The sequence below is a fragment of the Monodon monoceros genome, unplaced genomic scaffold (genome assembly GCF_005190385.1).
Source record: "Monodon monoceros isolate NGI ecotype Baffin Bay Population unplaced genomic scaffold, NGI_Narwhal_1 Super_Scaffold_4, whole genome shotgun sequence".
Classification (NCBI taxonomy): Eukaryota; Metazoa; Chordata; class Mammalia; order Artiodactyla; family Monodontidae; genus Monodon; species Monodon monoceros.
In genome coordinates this window covers 77,945,069-77,961,861 of record NW_021703781.1, presented here as the reverse complement: position 1 = coordinate 77,961,861, position 16,793 = coordinate 77,945,069, and the positions used below count along the sequence as shown (strand labels likewise).

At 52.4% G+C, this 16,793-nt stretch overlaps 1 protein-coding gene across 5 annotated transcripts in view; it reads right to left on the bottom strand.

The window, feature by feature from the left end:
• Positions 1–1,148: 1,148 nt before the first annotated feature.
• PTPRE (protein tyrosine phosphatase receptor type E) overlaps positions 1,149–16,793 on the bottom strand; it is a 95,131-nt gene continuing 79,486 nt past the window's right edge. For 2 of the 5 annotated variants that reach the window (XM_029245513.1, XM_029245516.1), the window contains 9 exons: positions 16,026–16,189; positions 12,342–12,477; positions 11,916–12,065; positions 11,497–11,590; positions 10,415–10,491; positions 9,102–9,236; positions 5,895–6,020; positions 4,852–5,018; positions 1,503–3,459 (listed from right to left, as the gene is read on the bottom strand). In XM_029245513.1, coding sequence (XP_029101346.1) covers positions 3,207–3,459; positions 4,852–5,018; positions 5,895–6,020; positions 9,102–9,236; positions 10,415–10,491; positions 11,497–11,590; positions 11,916–12,065; positions 12,342–12,477; positions 16,026–16,189 — 1,302 coding nt within the window. In that variant the 3' untranslated portion in view covers positions 1,503–3,206. Of the gene's footprint in view, positions 1,477–1,502; positions 3,460–4,851; positions 5,019–5,894; positions 6,021–9,101; positions 9,237–10,414; positions 10,492–11,496; positions 11,591–11,915; positions 12,066–12,341; positions 12,478–16,025; positions 16,190–16,793 lie in introns of those variants that run through there. The other 3 variants (XM_029245517.1, XM_029245515.1, XM_029245514.1) reach the window with 3 other exon arrangements.

The window sequence follows — 16,793 nt, the reverse complement described above, 5'->3', positions numbered from 1 at the left end:
AAGCCAATCCTGTCTGGCAGTGAGATCATTATTATCCAGTGTCAGAGGTCTCACTAGTAACCATTCAAAAATAAATTAGCCTTTAGATTAAGGATTTCTCTTTTTCTTTTATTAAATATCGAGGAGTGGGACTTAAAAAAAAAACTGTATAAATCTAGATTTTAAGATTTCTTCTCTTACAAACAGTCTTAGCATTTACAAGAGACTTTTAAATACCAAAATGCTTCTCAGAAAGTTTAAAGCATAATTGCTTGTGGCTGCCCAACTGTTTCTACCAGGCTGGAGCTCCTTGCTTCCATGCGTGTCAGATGCTCTATCTGACCTTTTGGAATGGAAGTGGTTTTTTTGTCATGCCTTGAGGCACAGCTCACGACAAGCAGGGCAGAATGGCGGGGGCCGGGGGGGCGGGGGGGAGTGAGAAGTGCAGTGGGTGTGATTCTCAGACAGACGGACAGCAAGCAGCGCCCAGCGCCGTGGGACTGAAGCTCTGATAACTGGTTTTGCCAGACCCAAGGCCCGTGCGAACTGGACCACTGGCCTTTACATCTTTCTCATCTGGCCAAGATGGCACGACACAGCCTTGAATAAATGCATTTTTAAGTATTACTATATAGTCACTGACTACTCCAGTGTGTTTTAGACTTGGACTCAGGTTGTAAAGTCTTCTTTGATCTTTAAAATGTAAAGATAAACCACGTGGGTTGAGACTGAGGACTACAGAATTCCCTATTTACACTGTATCTTCACAAACAGTTTGCTTTCAAAAAACTGCCACTGGGGGGCTTCCCTGGTGGTGCAGTGGTTGAGAGTCCGCCTGCCGATGCAGGGGACACGGGTTCGTGCCTTGGTCCGGGAAGATCCCACATGACGCGGAGCGGCCGGAGCCTGTGCTCCGCGGCGGGAGGGGCCGCGGCAGTGAGAGGCCCGCGTACCGCAAAAAAAACCCAAAAAAACAAAAAACACCTGCCACTGCTCAGGGCTGTAAAATCAGTGTCAGGAAAATGCATTTTCCACCGATTTCTGAGTCCTCGACTGTTTTCTAAGGAAGTTGTGGTTAGTATCTTGCATAAATAAACACACTTGTCATATTAAGATTTTTAACATTTAGAGGTGCTGACTGTGTGAAATGAAATGATATGAATCTAATGAAAAATTAAAATATTTTTACTGATATTAGCAGAAATATATATTTTATGGAATATTATTTGACCTTAATACATTATTCCAGTTTTTAAAAGGGGTATTTAAGATTTAATAACTTTACAGCAGGTGGCCTTTAAGCATAACAAAATATATACAAAGAAATTAGGAGGATATTAATGTCAACTATGAAATAAATTAACATGATTTTTACAAAATATACTGACCATTAAATTAAAAAATATTTTAAGGCAGGATTTTTCATTTGAAATTAGCATAATCAGAAAATATATCAATAAAATCTTGTACCACTTTGTAGCAGAATTCATACTGTTCCTGAAAAAGAAAAACAAGAACACATTAAAATAATATGAAAAAAAATTTGCCTAATTTAATTAGGAGAAACTTTAAAGAGAAGACATAAAAAAGTCTGACCAGTTATTGAAATACTGTATATCCTACTGCATATCAGCTTCTGTTTTACAGTTTAGTTTCTCGGCACATGAACATTTCCAAATAAAGCTGTTTTTCTACATAGAAAATGTCAATGTTCAGTTTCAAGTTTAGCTTAGAGTATTTTGGACAGTCTGAGTGAGAGATCTTTCGTTTTCATATTTAAACTTAAAAACAACCACTTTTGAACTGAAAAAAAATGAGCATACTTAACATCAAACTTCAGAGTGTAATGAAAATAATCTATAGAAGTTAAATAAGACAGAAATAGAGATGATTTTTAAGCCTAAATTTACACTATAAAAGGGCATTGCTTTATATCCATTTTACTAGAATTTAAAAGAAAAATGTGTTGCATATGTATAAGGCTGTTAACTTATTGGAACACTTGGACGTCATCTGACTCCAGACCTCCCAGTGGCTCTTTGAGGTGGTGAGACTAGAGCCAGATGGTGGGTTAACAGGGGACCAGAAAGCGGGTTGTGTGACACGGCCCATAACGGGCACTCAAAAGAGGAAATAAAAGAGCTGGGGAAAATGGCCACGGCAGGGCTTTCTTAGTGAGCCTACTGTGTGCCTCGGAAAACCACGCGTGCACAATGGTCAGCAGGCAGGTTCAAGTAACAACAGCTACCCTGAAAGGGTCTGGTTCCTTGCAGACCCTGCTCATTTGCTGGCCCAGTGAACATGAGAGCTTGGGGAAGCAGGGGGACCAAGGGTGGTTCCTCATGCCCCTCCCTCTTCTTTCCCAACACCTTGGGTTCAGCCTCTTCTCTAAATTCCCATTGAACAAAAATCTACAGGCTTTTGGGTTGGAAGAGGCCAAACATAAGCCTGTCTGGCCGTTCTGGAGTCTCAGTCCAGCCATCATGGGAAGGAGCTGGGCTTTCCAGGGGAAGAAAAGATGAGGCAGAAAACTGCTGTCCTGAGGTTGCAGGAAAGTTGTCAGGGGAGCCAAGAATGGACGGTAGGGATCCTCCCTTCCAGCTACCAAGATTCCCACCCGATCACCCAGCCCCCGGACGGGAAAGGAAAGGAAAGTGCCTGAGTCGGGATCCAGTTAGCACAGAGAATGAGTGGGCCGGGCCGGGAGGGCAAGTGCTAAAATAAGGAGCCTTGGGGAAAACGACAGGTTATAACAGCCTTTAAAACTGCCCTTGCTGTTGCAGAACAATCACCAAATTTGGTGAAGAGGCATCTCTTCTGAAAACCAGAAAGTGTGTGTTTTCACCACGAAATGAAAGAGAATGTGAGAAGGAACTGTGCATTGCATGGACTCCTTAAGAAGCCCCCTCGGCAGTGTCTGGAGGCTGAGTGAGATCCAGCCAAGGAAAAGAGTCCACACGAACAGTGGAAGATAGATTACAAGAATCAGGACTGTAAACGTCAGTGCTATTTTTGAACTTGGTACATATTTAAATGCACATTGGAATCTGGAGGAACAGTTCACTCTGACGTAACGGTTGCTATCATCCTTGCCTCCGTCCAAGGGTCTTATCATCTGAAGTCACGGGTGTGCCCCTCCTCACGTGTCCTGCCCGGGGGACAGACCCCAGCCAGACGCAAGGGAAGAAGGGGGTCTGTAGAGCTTTACTGTGAGCTGACTGGAACCTTTAGCTCTTTTTCTTGGAAACTTTACCTCCTTCCCCGTGGACTTGAACTCCTTCAATGAAGCATACATCAAATTCAACATGAGACCATTCTCGATCCCTCTGGAAACGGTTTCTTACCAGGGTTTGCACCATATGTGGCCTCTGAAGTCGTAAGCTCTTCACAGCTTGGAATACGTCTAAAAGTCCCTCAGCTTTGACCCGTTCCAGAATGTTGCTGAGTGCTATGAAAGTCCCTGTGCGCCCAGCTCCAGCACTGCGGAGAAAACGTGCTGGATGAGATACTCAAACTCACCCACGGGCATGAGAATCCCACAGCCTCCGCCAAGCCCTACACGTCAGTACTGGAATGACCGGAGCTTGGATTTTTAATGATTATTTATAGGTAGCTTAGCTTTGGACTACGAGTCAGCAAACATAAAATTCCTAAAACACTTGCCTAATTACAACATGAGTTAAATCAGGACCGGTTACAAGTTTTTAAGCTGGTGGAACCATTTCCCTTCTTCCTTGTGTAGACCAGACCTAATGGAGGCGGGCTTGGCTGGCCTCTTCCAGGGAGCCCTCTGGGGATGCACGGCTGCCCTCTGGGCCCTGGAATCCCACCTGTGGGCTGACTCTACGGCTGCTCTCCCTGCGTCTGCCTTCCCACAGGTGGGATGACCTTGTGGGTCTCCTTCACCTTTGCATCCCTGGTGTCCAACACGTGTTAAGCTCAGTCTGGGTTTGCAGAGGTGGAACAAAAAGAAACTCAAAACGACATCTACAAAGGCACCAGGGACTGGAAACCGAGGCGTGTGCTCTCCCTGCTGGCCAGGCCGGAAGTGCGCCAGGCGGGTCCCAGACAAGGAAAGAGGCCCAAACCCTCCACGCTGGGTGTTATTAGCTACAAGGCGAAATGGGTCGGTGCCAATGGCAGTCGCAAAAAAATGGGAGCCACACGTGTAGACAAAGGAACAGAAGTGCAGCTTTGGAGGCAAATCAGCACCCCCAAGATTAAACTCCCCAAATGCGAGGAAGAGCTTTGCAAGGGTGGTCAAGGTCCCTGCCAGCAGTGGGGCCTGGCCCAGCAAAAAGATGAGCTGGCAGGTGTCTAGGTTCAGCCGGATTCACCCTCTACCCTCGTAATGCTGTCTTTCAAAGTCTTTGCTGGGGGCACCCAGCTGTGTCCAGGGGTCCCCCCAGTGTGTCCCTCTGCCCTTGGGCCTAACTCGGGAGCCGGGCTGAGAGGGAGGGCGTGGAGCGGTGGGCCCTCCGTTATGGACCCCGGCCTGGACATCCATAAGAAGCTCAGGAAGAGCTTCCTGCTGTGCTGGGTGGGCGCACCAGCCAGAGTCAGACGGCCTTTCAAAACGAAGACGACTCAAGTTCAGGGTTTGTCGGAGCGGTGCTTGGCAATTTTTTCTTTTTTTTGACAACTTAAAAAGCACAAAGAAGTGTGTGTTTGAGGCATTTCCTGACTCCTTCTGCCCAAACGCTTCTGTGTGTTATGGTAAGATGACACCTATGCATTTGCGTTATGTGACGTGCGTGAGGGAAGGGCAAGGATACCGTCCAGGTAAATGATGCTGCTGGGAGCAGTGAACTGGGCATGGGGTCTGTGTCCGCCCCACCAGCAGGGCTGCCCGGGCCCCCAGGGGCCGCTCACCTGCAGTGCACGGTGATGGGGTGATCGCCCGTCTGCTGCTGCTGCTTCTGCACGGCCGCAATGAGGTCGATCATGCCTTTGCCCTCGGCGGGGATCCCGATCTCCGGCCAGCCGTGGAAGTGGAACTGTCGCACGACCCGGGTCTGCTCCTCCTGGCGGGCCAGGGGCTGCCGGGCGGGAAGGGCGCCTCAGTGCTGCCCCACCGCAGGCTCCCCTGCCCTCCCGGGGACTCGGGCCACGGTGTCTGGCGGCCAGCAGAGTTCCCATGTGGCTGGCCTCCCGGTCAGGGTGTTTGTAGGCCGTGGCCACCCTAAAGCAGAAGGCCAGCAGTGCCTCCTTCTGGGTGGGGATAGGACACTCAGAGGATGCGCCCCCGAGTCCCCAGGGCCCACCAGACCCCTCTACGGGATCCTTGGCAGTTTTGCTTGAGCTAACAGGAATCATCCCTTTTTTTAAGAGGCCAGGACCCTACACGTCCCTTCAAGGCTGGAGATGAGGAGTTTCTGAGTCAAGCGGCCCTGGGTCGTTCTGCGACCCGCGTGGAGGAGAACAAGTCTTTGGGCAAAGCTGGGTTTCACTGTTCTGACCGCCTTGAGCTCAGAATCAAATCCCATAGGTGGGTCATCTTACCCACAGTTGACACACAGCGTCCCCATTCTTGCCAGGGAGCAGTGCCCAAGACCCAGTGGGGAGGGGGGATGGCAGAGAGCCCCAGAGAGGTCTCTGTGGATTCATCCACTCATTCTTCCTACTCTCGGCCACGGTCTTTGCTCCTGGGGAGCGGGTGGCGGTGGGACGCCTCTCGGAATTGGCCACTTTGCCCCACCATCCCCGTGCTCCAGCAAGGAGGCAGGGGACCACGAGGTCAAATCTTATGGGAGATCGGCCACTTGATAACACAGCTTCGTACTGTCCTCACTGGCCATCGATACTAATCTAACTTGGGGCTCCGGAAAAGCCTGAAGGAGCGGGACACTCTGGCACAATGACAAGCAGACCCCGAGTGATGTCCACAAGAGATTAAAGGGCTTGGGCAACAATACCTGATTGAAAGTGACCAGGAAGTCTCGTATACTGATGGCTTCAGAAAGGGTATCGCTCTTTATTTCGATCGTTATTTCTCCATGAGTCACTGAGCCCTCTGTTGGCCAATACTGGCAGCATTTATCCTTGGGGGATAACATAAAAAGAATTTGCTGCTAGCAGTTTTGACGATCTGGTGCAGAATTGCTCTCAAAGCATTTAACGTATTTCGTCTGACCAAGAAAATAACATATGAACACGAATATGAATGCTACCAGTGCCTGTTGACCGAGGGAACAGAGCAGAGTCCAGAAACAGACATGCGTGTATTTGCAACTTTGATACAGAACAGAAGTGACATGACACAGAGGAGAGACTAGTCAGTAAATGGAGCTGGGAAATCAGTTCTCCATATGGGAAAAGGGAACTGGATCCCTGACTCACACCCTACCTGGGCTGATATGAATGCCCCAGCCCCTCCTGGAGTTGGGCAGCGTAGAACTTGCCCTACCATATATGGTAGCCTTGAACCTTAATAAAAACAAACCAAGACAGGGTCAGACTTAACATCAAAAACAAGACTGTGAAAGCCTTAGAAGAAGAAAATACCTTTTCATTTTGGGGTACAGATTTAACAAACAAGAGCCCCAAAGAGCAAACCAACCATGATACAGCAGATTGCAACATCAGATTATAATAAAATTAACTCGGCATCATCCAAAAATATCAAGAGAATGAAAAGACAGACCATCAACTGGGATGAAATATTTGCAATACGTAAAACCAACAAGGGATCAGTACCAAGAATACGTAAAGAAATCCTATAAATCAATAAGAAAAGGGCAAACAACCCACTAAAAAAATGAGTGAAAGGCATGAACAGGCACTCTGCACAAGACGAAACATGTCCTCTATACATATGCATAGCGATTCCTGATCTCACAGGGATCAGAGAGGTGCAAATCAAGGACACAAAGAGATGATGTTTATACCTATTTAATTAACAAAAATGAGGACATCAGACAACCCTAGGGATGTCGATGAATGATATTCACCCACTGACCACTTTGGAAACCACAACCACTTTGGAAAGCCATTAGGAAATGTCTCGCAAATTCAAACTTTCACACACGCTCTCCAATGCAGCGTTTTGTCTCTTTGGAACCTACTATTCCTTGTGCATCGTGAGACACGTACAAGAAAGTACCCGCAGCGCTGTTTGTAAAACAACAGAATGGGATCAACCCAAACGCCCATGACAGGAGAAGGGGCAAAGTCAATGGATGCAGGATGTACAGTTTGTGTTGTGGAGTATAAGGAAATAATGATGAATGAGCCATAGTTATAGGCAGCAACATAGGAGAATATCAAATGCGTAATTTTGAGTGGAAAAACCAACTCAACTTTTTTTTTTTTTTTTTTTTTGCGGTACGCGGGCCTCTCACTGCTGTGGCCTCTCCCGCTGCGGAGCACAGGCTCCGGACGCGCAGGCTCAGCGGCCATGGCTCACGGGCCCAGCCACTCCGCGGCATGTGGGATCCTCCCGGACCGGGGCACGAACCCGTGTCCCCTGCATCGACAGGCGGACTCTCAACCACTGCGCCACCAGGGAAGCCCCCAACTCAACTTTTGAATAAAGTTCAAAAGCAGACAAAACTAAACGGTTGTTTCTTTAGGAATACACACACGTGATATAAAAAGATTTTTTAAAAAGCTAAGAACACATCTCCGAGGGTGGCTTTAATTGAAAAGATAATGGTAAGTGTTGATGAGGATGGCGAGAAAATGGAACCCTTGTGCACTGTTGGTGGGAATGCAAAACGGGGCAGCTGCTCGGAAAGCAGTCTGGCAGTTCCTCCAAATGTTAAGTGATATGAGTTTGCAATACAGTCATGATATGGTCCAGCAATTCCACCCCTAGGTATCTACCTAAGAGAAATTAAAAGTTAACATTCATGTAAAAACCTGCCCATGAGTGTTCAAAACATTATTCATAATAGCCCGAGTGAAAACACCGCAAATATCCATCAACTAATGAATGAATAAACGAAGTGTGGTCTATTTATACAATAAAAAGTAAAAAAGAGCGAGGAACTGATTCACGGATGAACCCTGACGACATTTACGCTAAGTGAAAGAGCTCAACCACAAAAGACATGTACGATTCCACGTATATGAAATGTCCAGAAGAGGCAAATCCATGGAGTCAGAAAGTAGATTTGTCGTTGCAGGGACTGCGGGGGGGAAGTGGGTAAGTGATTTTTTTGTGGGTATGGGGTCTCTTTTTGGGGTGATGAAAATGATCTGGAATTAGTGATGCTGCGCAACTCTGAATGCCCTAGAAACCACAGAACTGTACCCTTTAGAAAGATGGATTGTATGGCATGTGAATTATACCCCAACAAAACTGGTTTTAAAAAGCAAAGAAATCAAAACACACAAATTCAGGACAGTGGTTACCTCTCGGGAGAATCTGGATAAATGTACATTATTGGCAAAAGTTTGGTTTTTCAGCTGGATGGTGGGTTTGTGACTGTTTATTAAGTTATTAAATAAAAACAAGAAGGCTGGGGCTACCCTGGTGGCGCAGTGGTTGAGAGTCCGCCTGTCGATGCGGGGGACGCGGGTTCGTGCCCCGGTCCGGGAGGATCCCACATGCCGCGGAGCGGCTGGGCCCGTGAGCCATGGCCGCTGAGCCTGCGCGTCCGGAGCCTGTGCTCCGCAATGGGAGAGGCCGCAACAGTGAGAGGCCCGCATACCGAAAAAAAAAAAAAAAACACACACACAAAACAAGAAGGCCATGCATGGATCTTTGGGAAAAAAGAAATGTTTAACTCATTCAGTTTTACCAGAACTATATTAATTAGGTACATATATCAATACCTATGTCTTTCTGTTCCAAAAAAAAGTGAATAAATGTCTTTTTCTTCAACAGGTTGTGACCAAATTTGTATTTGTGGCAAACGCAAGATGGCAGAATTTCAAGGCAGGTTAAATAAAATGCAGGCTAAGAATAAAGCCAGTGCGTAGTTACGATTAACTCATGGTGGGCGTGGTGATGAAATAAAACCTTTTTCATTTCCAGCCTCTCCCCCTCCTCAGTAGTTGTGGCCTGGCCTCACAGATGACAGCGGGTGAGACATTCACAAGGGACAGGTAGTCACATCAGGTGGGCTGCACCTGGTATGTGTTAACGGCCCCAGAGGTGGGCTGGGCGGCGCCCTGACCTGCTCTCTCTCCTGGACCTCGGTCAGCATCACGATCGTATGGCACTTCCACTCCCAGACCATCCTCCAGAAGTCCTCCACTGTGTGCGCCAGGGGCCCCTGGGTGGCGATGAAGTAGTCCTTCTGCCGGTAGCCCTTCAAATGGGAGAGAGGTTAAAGTCCGACTTCCTTCCAACCCATTTCCACCGTGGGACATGTGAGTGTAGGACAGCCCAGGGCCGGATGAGGGACAGTATTCTCCAGGCTTCCAGGGCCTGAGCCAAGCTCCAGCTGGCACACGCTCAGAAAACAGGTCAAGATGCCCAAGCTAGACAGCGCCCCCTTCCGCCCCAGGTCACCTCTGAATGGGTATAATGAAGCCCTTGCTTGGGCTGGCTTTGATTCTAACATGTCTGCATGTGTCACAGCTAAGTTAGCATCGCAGTGGGGCAGCGAGCCTGGGCCTGGAGTTAGAGGGAGTGGGTTCAAGTCCCAGGTCCTCCCCTCGGGGGCACAGCGTTCTCACCTGCAAACAAAAATCCTTTTGCACAGACTTGGCTGCTACGCCCTCTCCTGCCCGTTCACCAGCCAACTCTGCTGTGCCCTAAGCAGCCTAAGACTGGGCCTGAACACAGTCGCGCCGTCCACGCACAGCACGTGCGAGAGAAAGCGTGTGCAAGCACTGATAGAGGGTGGTGTGCAACAGAGAGGGAAAAGGGAAGTCACTATGTATTAAAAGCAGAATGGAGGGCTTCCCTGGTGGCGCAGTGGTTGAGAGTCCGCCTGCCGATGCAGGGGACACGGGTTCGAGCCCTGGGCCGGGAAGGTCACACATGCCGCGGAGCAACTAAGCCCGTGCGCCACAACCACTGAGCCTGCGCTCTAGAGCCCGCGAGCCACAAATACCAAGGCCGCGAGCCACAACTACTGAAGCCCACGCACCTAGAGCCCGTGCTCCGCAACAAGGGAAGCCACCGCAATGAGAAGCCCGCGCACCGCAATGAAGAGTAGCCCCCGCTCACCGCAACTAGAGAAAGCCCATGTGCAGCAATGAAGACCCAACACAGCCAAAACTAAATAAATTAATTAAAAATAAAAAAAGCAGAATGGAAAAATAGCAAATTATTTAGCAGCGCACCTACATCCTCTATTTCCAAAGTTCCTTATTCATTTTCTTTAAGCAAGTGTCTGCTAATGAAATGGTTTGGATTTCTGTGGGCGTGTCCATCCTTTCTGATTGTGAAAGCAAGTTGATCAAGAGTCTCTGTGATTACAGATGAAGAGAGCATGCGTCCTCTCCAGGCACGCAAGCAGGGCCGGGCCGCTGCACTTACGTCTATAAAGGACGCGTTGATGTAATCCGTGTACTCCTGGCCCCTTTTCATGGAAAGGATGACGCGGTTGAAGTCATCTGCAAAGCAGTGTGTCCCCTGGGTCAGAACCAACCCCATCCTGCCTTGCAAACTTGAACATGCTGCTAGGAGCTTCCGAGACATAAAACTTATGGATAAAATCACTAAAAAAAAGTCAACTCAAAGGAAGGTTTACTTTCTAAAATAGGTTAATTCAAGTGGCCCAGGAAGTTGTGTTTTACCAGGGAAGTTCTAAAGTAATCCACTTATCGTTCTCATTTGTCATAATTGAGGTAATTCCTACCAAAACGTAAGCATTAAAGTAAATTTAAAGAGTAAAAGGAGTGTGGCCAGGCAGGCAACCCGGGGTAGCCGGCCCGGGACATCACAGCCGCAAAGACCCTATAGGGTCTGAGGCTGAAGAGGACTTTCTCAGCCCACACACTGCCTGCCTGGGCAGGTCCACGTGAGACCCGCTCCTGCCCGAGCTTGAGCCCAGGCGGGGAGGTGGAGGGGACGTCTGGATGAGGCGTCCTCTTCCCCTCAAGGCGGGTGCCCTCCCCTTCCCCCCAGGGTTCCTCTGATGCTCCTGCAGGCCCCCAGACCCCGGGCAGCCCAGTGCCCGATGCCACCCTGCCCATGGTTCGCCCGTCCCCAGGCCCCTTCCTGGAAGGTCTCAGCTGAGTTTGGTCCTGCTACACATCCTGGGCCAGGACCCCTGCTCTGTGTACGGGGGCCTCCATGCCTCTGCCCAGGCTTGGGGTAGAACTGGATGACATGCAGAAGCAGGAGGCAGAGTCAGGCCAGAATCTCGCCGCTTCCAGGAAGTCCTCCCTCTCCTGCCTCCAAGTCCAAGTCACAAGCTGCCCGCCTGACACCCACAGGGCTGTCTGGGTCACTCGTGCCTTCCCCACACTTGACAGAGCTCCCAGAGGGCGTCCTGCCCTTGACCCCTGGTTTACAGGGGTGGGTGGGCAATGACTTCTTAGCAACTGAAGCCAGAGGGTACCAGCCCGATCACGCCTGCCTCAAGGGTTTCCCCTCCGCGGCCCGGGCTGCCTTACACGGGATGATCTGGATGACCCTGGCCTTCTTCATGTTGGCCGGTAGGTTGCCTGTCCTCATGTTCTCCTTCATGATCCGGACATTTGTCAGCTTCTGCAGCCAAGAGGACACAGCCATGCAGTTAAAACCCGGACATTCCCGAGAGATCCCTCAGCCTTCTAACAGCTCTACCGTCAAGGGCACCTGCTCGATGGAAATACCTGTCTGCTTCTCCAGACGCTTCCTGAGTCTTGGGAAATAAAAGTGTATGCACGACACGCCCCCTGCACAGGTGGTTGCTAAGCTCTGAAAGTCCCCAGTACTCTTCCCTCGGAAGTCACGGGCAGGACGGCTCCCCTGCGTTTTCTGGGGTCAATCGGGGGGGGGAGGCAACTGAAAGCAGCTTCGTGTAAACGGTGGCCCTTAAGTCGGCACCTACCCGGAACTCCTCCTCCAGCCCGGCCTGGTCGAAGTGGGTGGTGGCGCCGTGCAACGTCTGAAGGTGCTTCTCTAGGGAGGACACGTCCAGCTCGGTGTCCCCGTAGAGGTAGTACTCCAGTAAGGCTTGGTAGATGAACGTGTACTGCATCTGCGGGGAGACGCAGGTGGGCTCCAAGGGGGCCCTTCTCTTCTCTTTGTGTAAAGGGAAGGGGGTTTGGGGGCAGAGTCAGATTAATGGCCATTTATAACGAGCATCTATGGCCTTGACAGTGTGACAGCGGGCGTCACTGAGGACGTTCTCCCTGCCGGGCACCACTCTGCGTGCTCCATCTTGGGGAGAGGGCACACATCCTGGGGCGTCTGGGTTTGTTGTGCGAAGCTCACACCAGGACGGGCAGCTGGGCCCGAGGAGGGTATTACTCACGTCCGTCTGAACCATCTGAGGCCGCTGATTGCGGATTCTGGACACGAAATCAAAGACGTCCACCTTCTGCTCGGCGTGTATCATGTCCATCATGGCATCGATCACTATGAAGGTGCCCGTCCGGCCCACGCCCGCGCTTGGGGAGAAAGAAAGACGCCAAGTCGTGAGTCACATTTCCCCGAAATGAATGACGGGGCCTCGGAACACGCCTGCGGCCTGGACCAGAGGACACCCCGCCCTCCACAGAGACATCCACTTCATCCCTGAACGCAAACTTTCCTCGGTTAATAAAGAGCAAATCCACGCGAGGCCACCAGAGGGCACCACAGTCTTAGTGAAAAGACCTCAAATCTCTCCCTCTACCTGGAAATTGTGTCCTAAGCCTCGGGTGAGTTGTACAGGTAATTTTTCCTCTGTTACCAAATGCCATCTTCTCCTTATCACTTGTGTAACTGGATTTTTTATTGTCATGCTCGATATGGTTTTTCCAGGCTCTTCATAAGAGTGGAGAACCCCAGGCCAGGTCTGCTGGCCCTGGAGCCAAGGTCATGCAAATGGGGGCTCTGTCTGGGATCCTAGCCCTCACCTCCGGGCTGGCTGGGGCCAGCTGGTCCTTAGGGGCTCCACGGAGAGGTCTCCCGCCTCTGGAAGCTGCCCGATTCCATTCCTGGGTTCGGGTTTCCTTCCCTCCCAGCGCTGTCCCCGCAGCAGTCTCTGGACATCTTCCCCACCGCCACCCCACCTGTCTCATCTAGACGCCCACCAGCCAGTGCAGGCCGTCCATATGTGTCTTCCCAACACCCAGGGCTCAGGGGGCACACAAATGGACTCAGCCAACATCCGCTGGACGAATAAACCCCTAATGGCCCAGACTCATGTGTGTGGCGTCGACCAGAACTGCACGTGGTGGCCCAGGTGTCTGTCGGGTTAGTTGGCTGAACGGGGCTTTCCCCCTCTGGCCCCTGCAGTCAAAGTGATCTTTTAAACGAAAAGGCTCACAACTTAATGAATGAAGTCCCCTACCCTGCTCCTCTTTTTGCGGGGAGGGTGGTACCGCTCTTTCCAGACCATTAGTCTCCAGAATGGTGCTAGGACAGACAGTGAAGCCCCTCGCCCTTGGAAGGACTCCCCGCTCATCACACTGAGGGGAGGGGCAGCAGGCGAGACAGGAGAGGCCCCTTCGGGAGCCCTGGTTCTTTACAGACGCAGAGTAAGAGAAAAGCATCAGGTGCAGAGCCAGTTAAAGGCGCCCCAACAGGTCAGTGTAAGGACCAGGAAATGCCCAGGTGCGCGGGCCAGAGCGTAGCGGAGCACCTGGGAGCGGGGAAAGCGACGGTTCCAAGAGCAAAGGCCCCGGCCCGGCGCTCTTTCCCTCCTGGGCCCTGGATGCTGGTGCAGAGCTCACAGCCCTAGCTAGAGACCCTCCCTGCTGTTTGTACAGGGACCGCAGGCAGGCAGTGGGTTCTTTTTAAGGGATTAAGGGGGAGACGTTGAGGGTGAGTGTGGGAGAAAGAAGGAAATCGAGAAACCTCCCACCCCCAGGCGATGCACATTCTGGAGCCCCAGGAGACCCCGTGAGAAGATGAATGTGGAGGAATGAGGAGGTCTGGTCCGCTCCCCCCGAGACCGGAGGCTGCCAGCCCACGGGAGCCTCTTCCCTGTTCCAGGGGGGGCTCTGGCTGGCCTGAACTCCTGGTGGGAACTGCTGTCACCACGTGACCCCCTGCAGGCAGCGCCCAGACCACCCAACTGCCTGCAGGGGAACTCAGCTCTGCGGGGAAGCAGACCCCGAGAGAAGGGCTTCCCTTCCACACACACAAAAACGCGGGGGCAGGGCAGAGCACAGAGCAGCAGGGAGGGCCAGGACCTGCACTGGCGGCACGGAAATAAAGCATTACCCCGAGAGACTACTTCTGTGTTCAATGGCAAAGGCTGAGATTCACAGCCACAGGGGAACCAAGGACGGAAACCAAGATGAAGGGCAAATGCACCTGCCCGGGGCACCTGTGGTGAGGGAGAGGGGAGCAGGGCAGGGCCGCATACTGAGTTTTCACACGCACGGTGGATCCAGAGGCACCAGAAGAGAACAGCACTGAACAGCTGCCCGCAGCCGCCCCTGATGCCACACAGAGGCTGCTTCTTCATCCCCTGCCCTCCAGAGTACGGCCGGTGGCCTCCTGCAGCTGACGGGAACTGAGCACGTAGCTCCCTGCCAGCCGCTTCTCCCGCAGAGGGCCCTTCAAACTCTCCGCCCGATGACAAGCTGCCGGCGTCGACCCCACTGACTCGGCTATGCGGCCCCGCATCTCTGCGGGGTTTCTCAGAAATCCCCGTGCAGGAACCCAGGCCTGTGGCCCGGCTGTCCAGGCTTGAGGAGGAAGGGGCCTGCTCACTGGGTGTCACGCTGACTGGACACTGGGTTTCCAGCTGTTAAAGACAGGGTCGTTCTGAGCATCACAGCCCTGCCAGGGGCAAAAGGCACCTGCACCTAGTGACACAGGTGCTCCGAACCTGCCACACGGGTGTTCAGCAGAAATGGCATGCAGACCCTGGCTTCCAGGGCGTCTGAGAACAGGGGCTGCCGCCTCGAGGGGGCCAAGCGGGGCTCGACCATGTCCCACCCCCTCCAGTGCAGCTGCTGGGAGGAGCGTGCAGGGCCAGGTAACGGGACTCTTACAGGTGTCACCTCACCTGATGTGTAGTTGCGCAGATCCAGGGTTCCATCCCCGGCCAGGACGCCAGGCGCTCCCCCCCGCCCCAGCGACCCCCAAACCTCCCAGCCTAGGCAATGAGGGGCACAGCAGAAGCCCCTGGGCAGGGGCAGAGAAAGGATCTGGCCAGCACCTTCGGGTTCTGACCGTGCATCCACCAAAGAGTGAGAAGCATGGCTGGGGAACGTTCTCATCTTTGTGCCTTTGTCTTAAAAAACAACACACGCCCCCCAGGAGTCCAAGGCCTTCTCACGACCGTGATTTTCGTGTTCGAAGCCAAACTGCATTTAGTCATGAGCTACAGAGGGGGTGGATTTGAGCCCTGACGCTATGGCTTGGGGAGCTCAGAGCAAATAAGAGCTCGGCGTGAGAACAACCAGAGGACGTCCCAGTATGCAGAGGCAGAGGGGAACGTGCTCTGGGAGAAGCAATCACTTCATAACCTGCTCTTCCATCACCTTAGCTGCTGTGGCTGTAACCACAGCCGCAGCAACTTACACGGAAACGGTGCTCAGCAGCACGTGAAGCCCACTCCCAGAGGTGAGTCCCAGCCCCTCCGAGGCTGTCCTCCCCGTTACAGACGCGGAGACCTCTGCTGAGAGAGGTCAGGTGGACCCCCTATAGAAGTGCGGTTTCCATCTCCATTCCTGGAGGTGACCTGAGGGTCCCTGGGGGGTGAATGGCAGAGTTCCATCCCCACCATCAACCTGGGCCTCCCGGCTCTGTGTGGTTCCGACATTAGGCTTTCTCCCCCGGTGGCACTGAGGAAAGGGCTCTGCCGCCCCGGATGGGGAATATCCCTCCAGCTCTTGCCCTGAGGGATTCTCTGAGCTGCACCCGGTATCCGGGAGGTGACTTCACATTGCCCCTGCTGACCCTCTGCCCACCTGGCTCTCCGTCCCCTGGTGATTTTCCCATGAGGGCCTGAGTCCTCCCTGGAGGGCCCGCCCCGTGGCCCCTGCTCCGCACGTACCTACAGTGGACCACTATGGGCCCGGCGTGCGTGGGGTTGAGTGTCCTCACTTTTTTCAGGAACTTGAGCATCCCGATGGGGGTGAAAGGCACTCCGAAGTCGGGCCAGCTGGTGAAGTGCAGCTGGCAGACGAGCCGAGGGGCTTTGCAGCCGTCGGGGAGCTGCTGCGGGGATGCACGGAGGTGTGAGCAGTTGGGGCGGCCCCTACGCCTCCCCAGCATCACGCTCTGAGAATGCTTGCTTGGGGTCCCCCTCTGCCATCCAGGTGTGGGCAGCCATGGGTATGGGTGCAGGGAGGGACCCATCAGTGAAGGCTGGACACCCCAGAGTGAAAGACCCTGATTCTTACTGCCGGCTCTGGACACAGCACCGTGGCAGCAGGGGCAGCAGAGCGGCACCCACGGTCACCTGTCCCAGGACCAGGCCAGGCCAGGCCCCAGACAGCCAGATACATCCCTACAGATGGCCCTAGGGCTCATGGACCCCGCTGGGAAGCAGGGTGGCTGCATCCCGGTGGGCTTAGCTTTTATGCCTGTGTAACTACCAACGGCAGAAGCTTTCACTCTCATAAGCGTCTTAATTTTCGGGGAAAAGACGTGGTTGGCCCTCGGGAGACCCCCCACCCCATGCCCCAAAGCCGCTCTCAGAGTTTATTACCCAGAACCCAGGTTTGGTTCCCTGCCCAAAGCCACAGAAAGTTATACGGTGTATTGGGAAGTTGTGTGTGTGTGTGTGTGTGTGTGTGTGTGTGTGTGTGTGTGTGTGTGT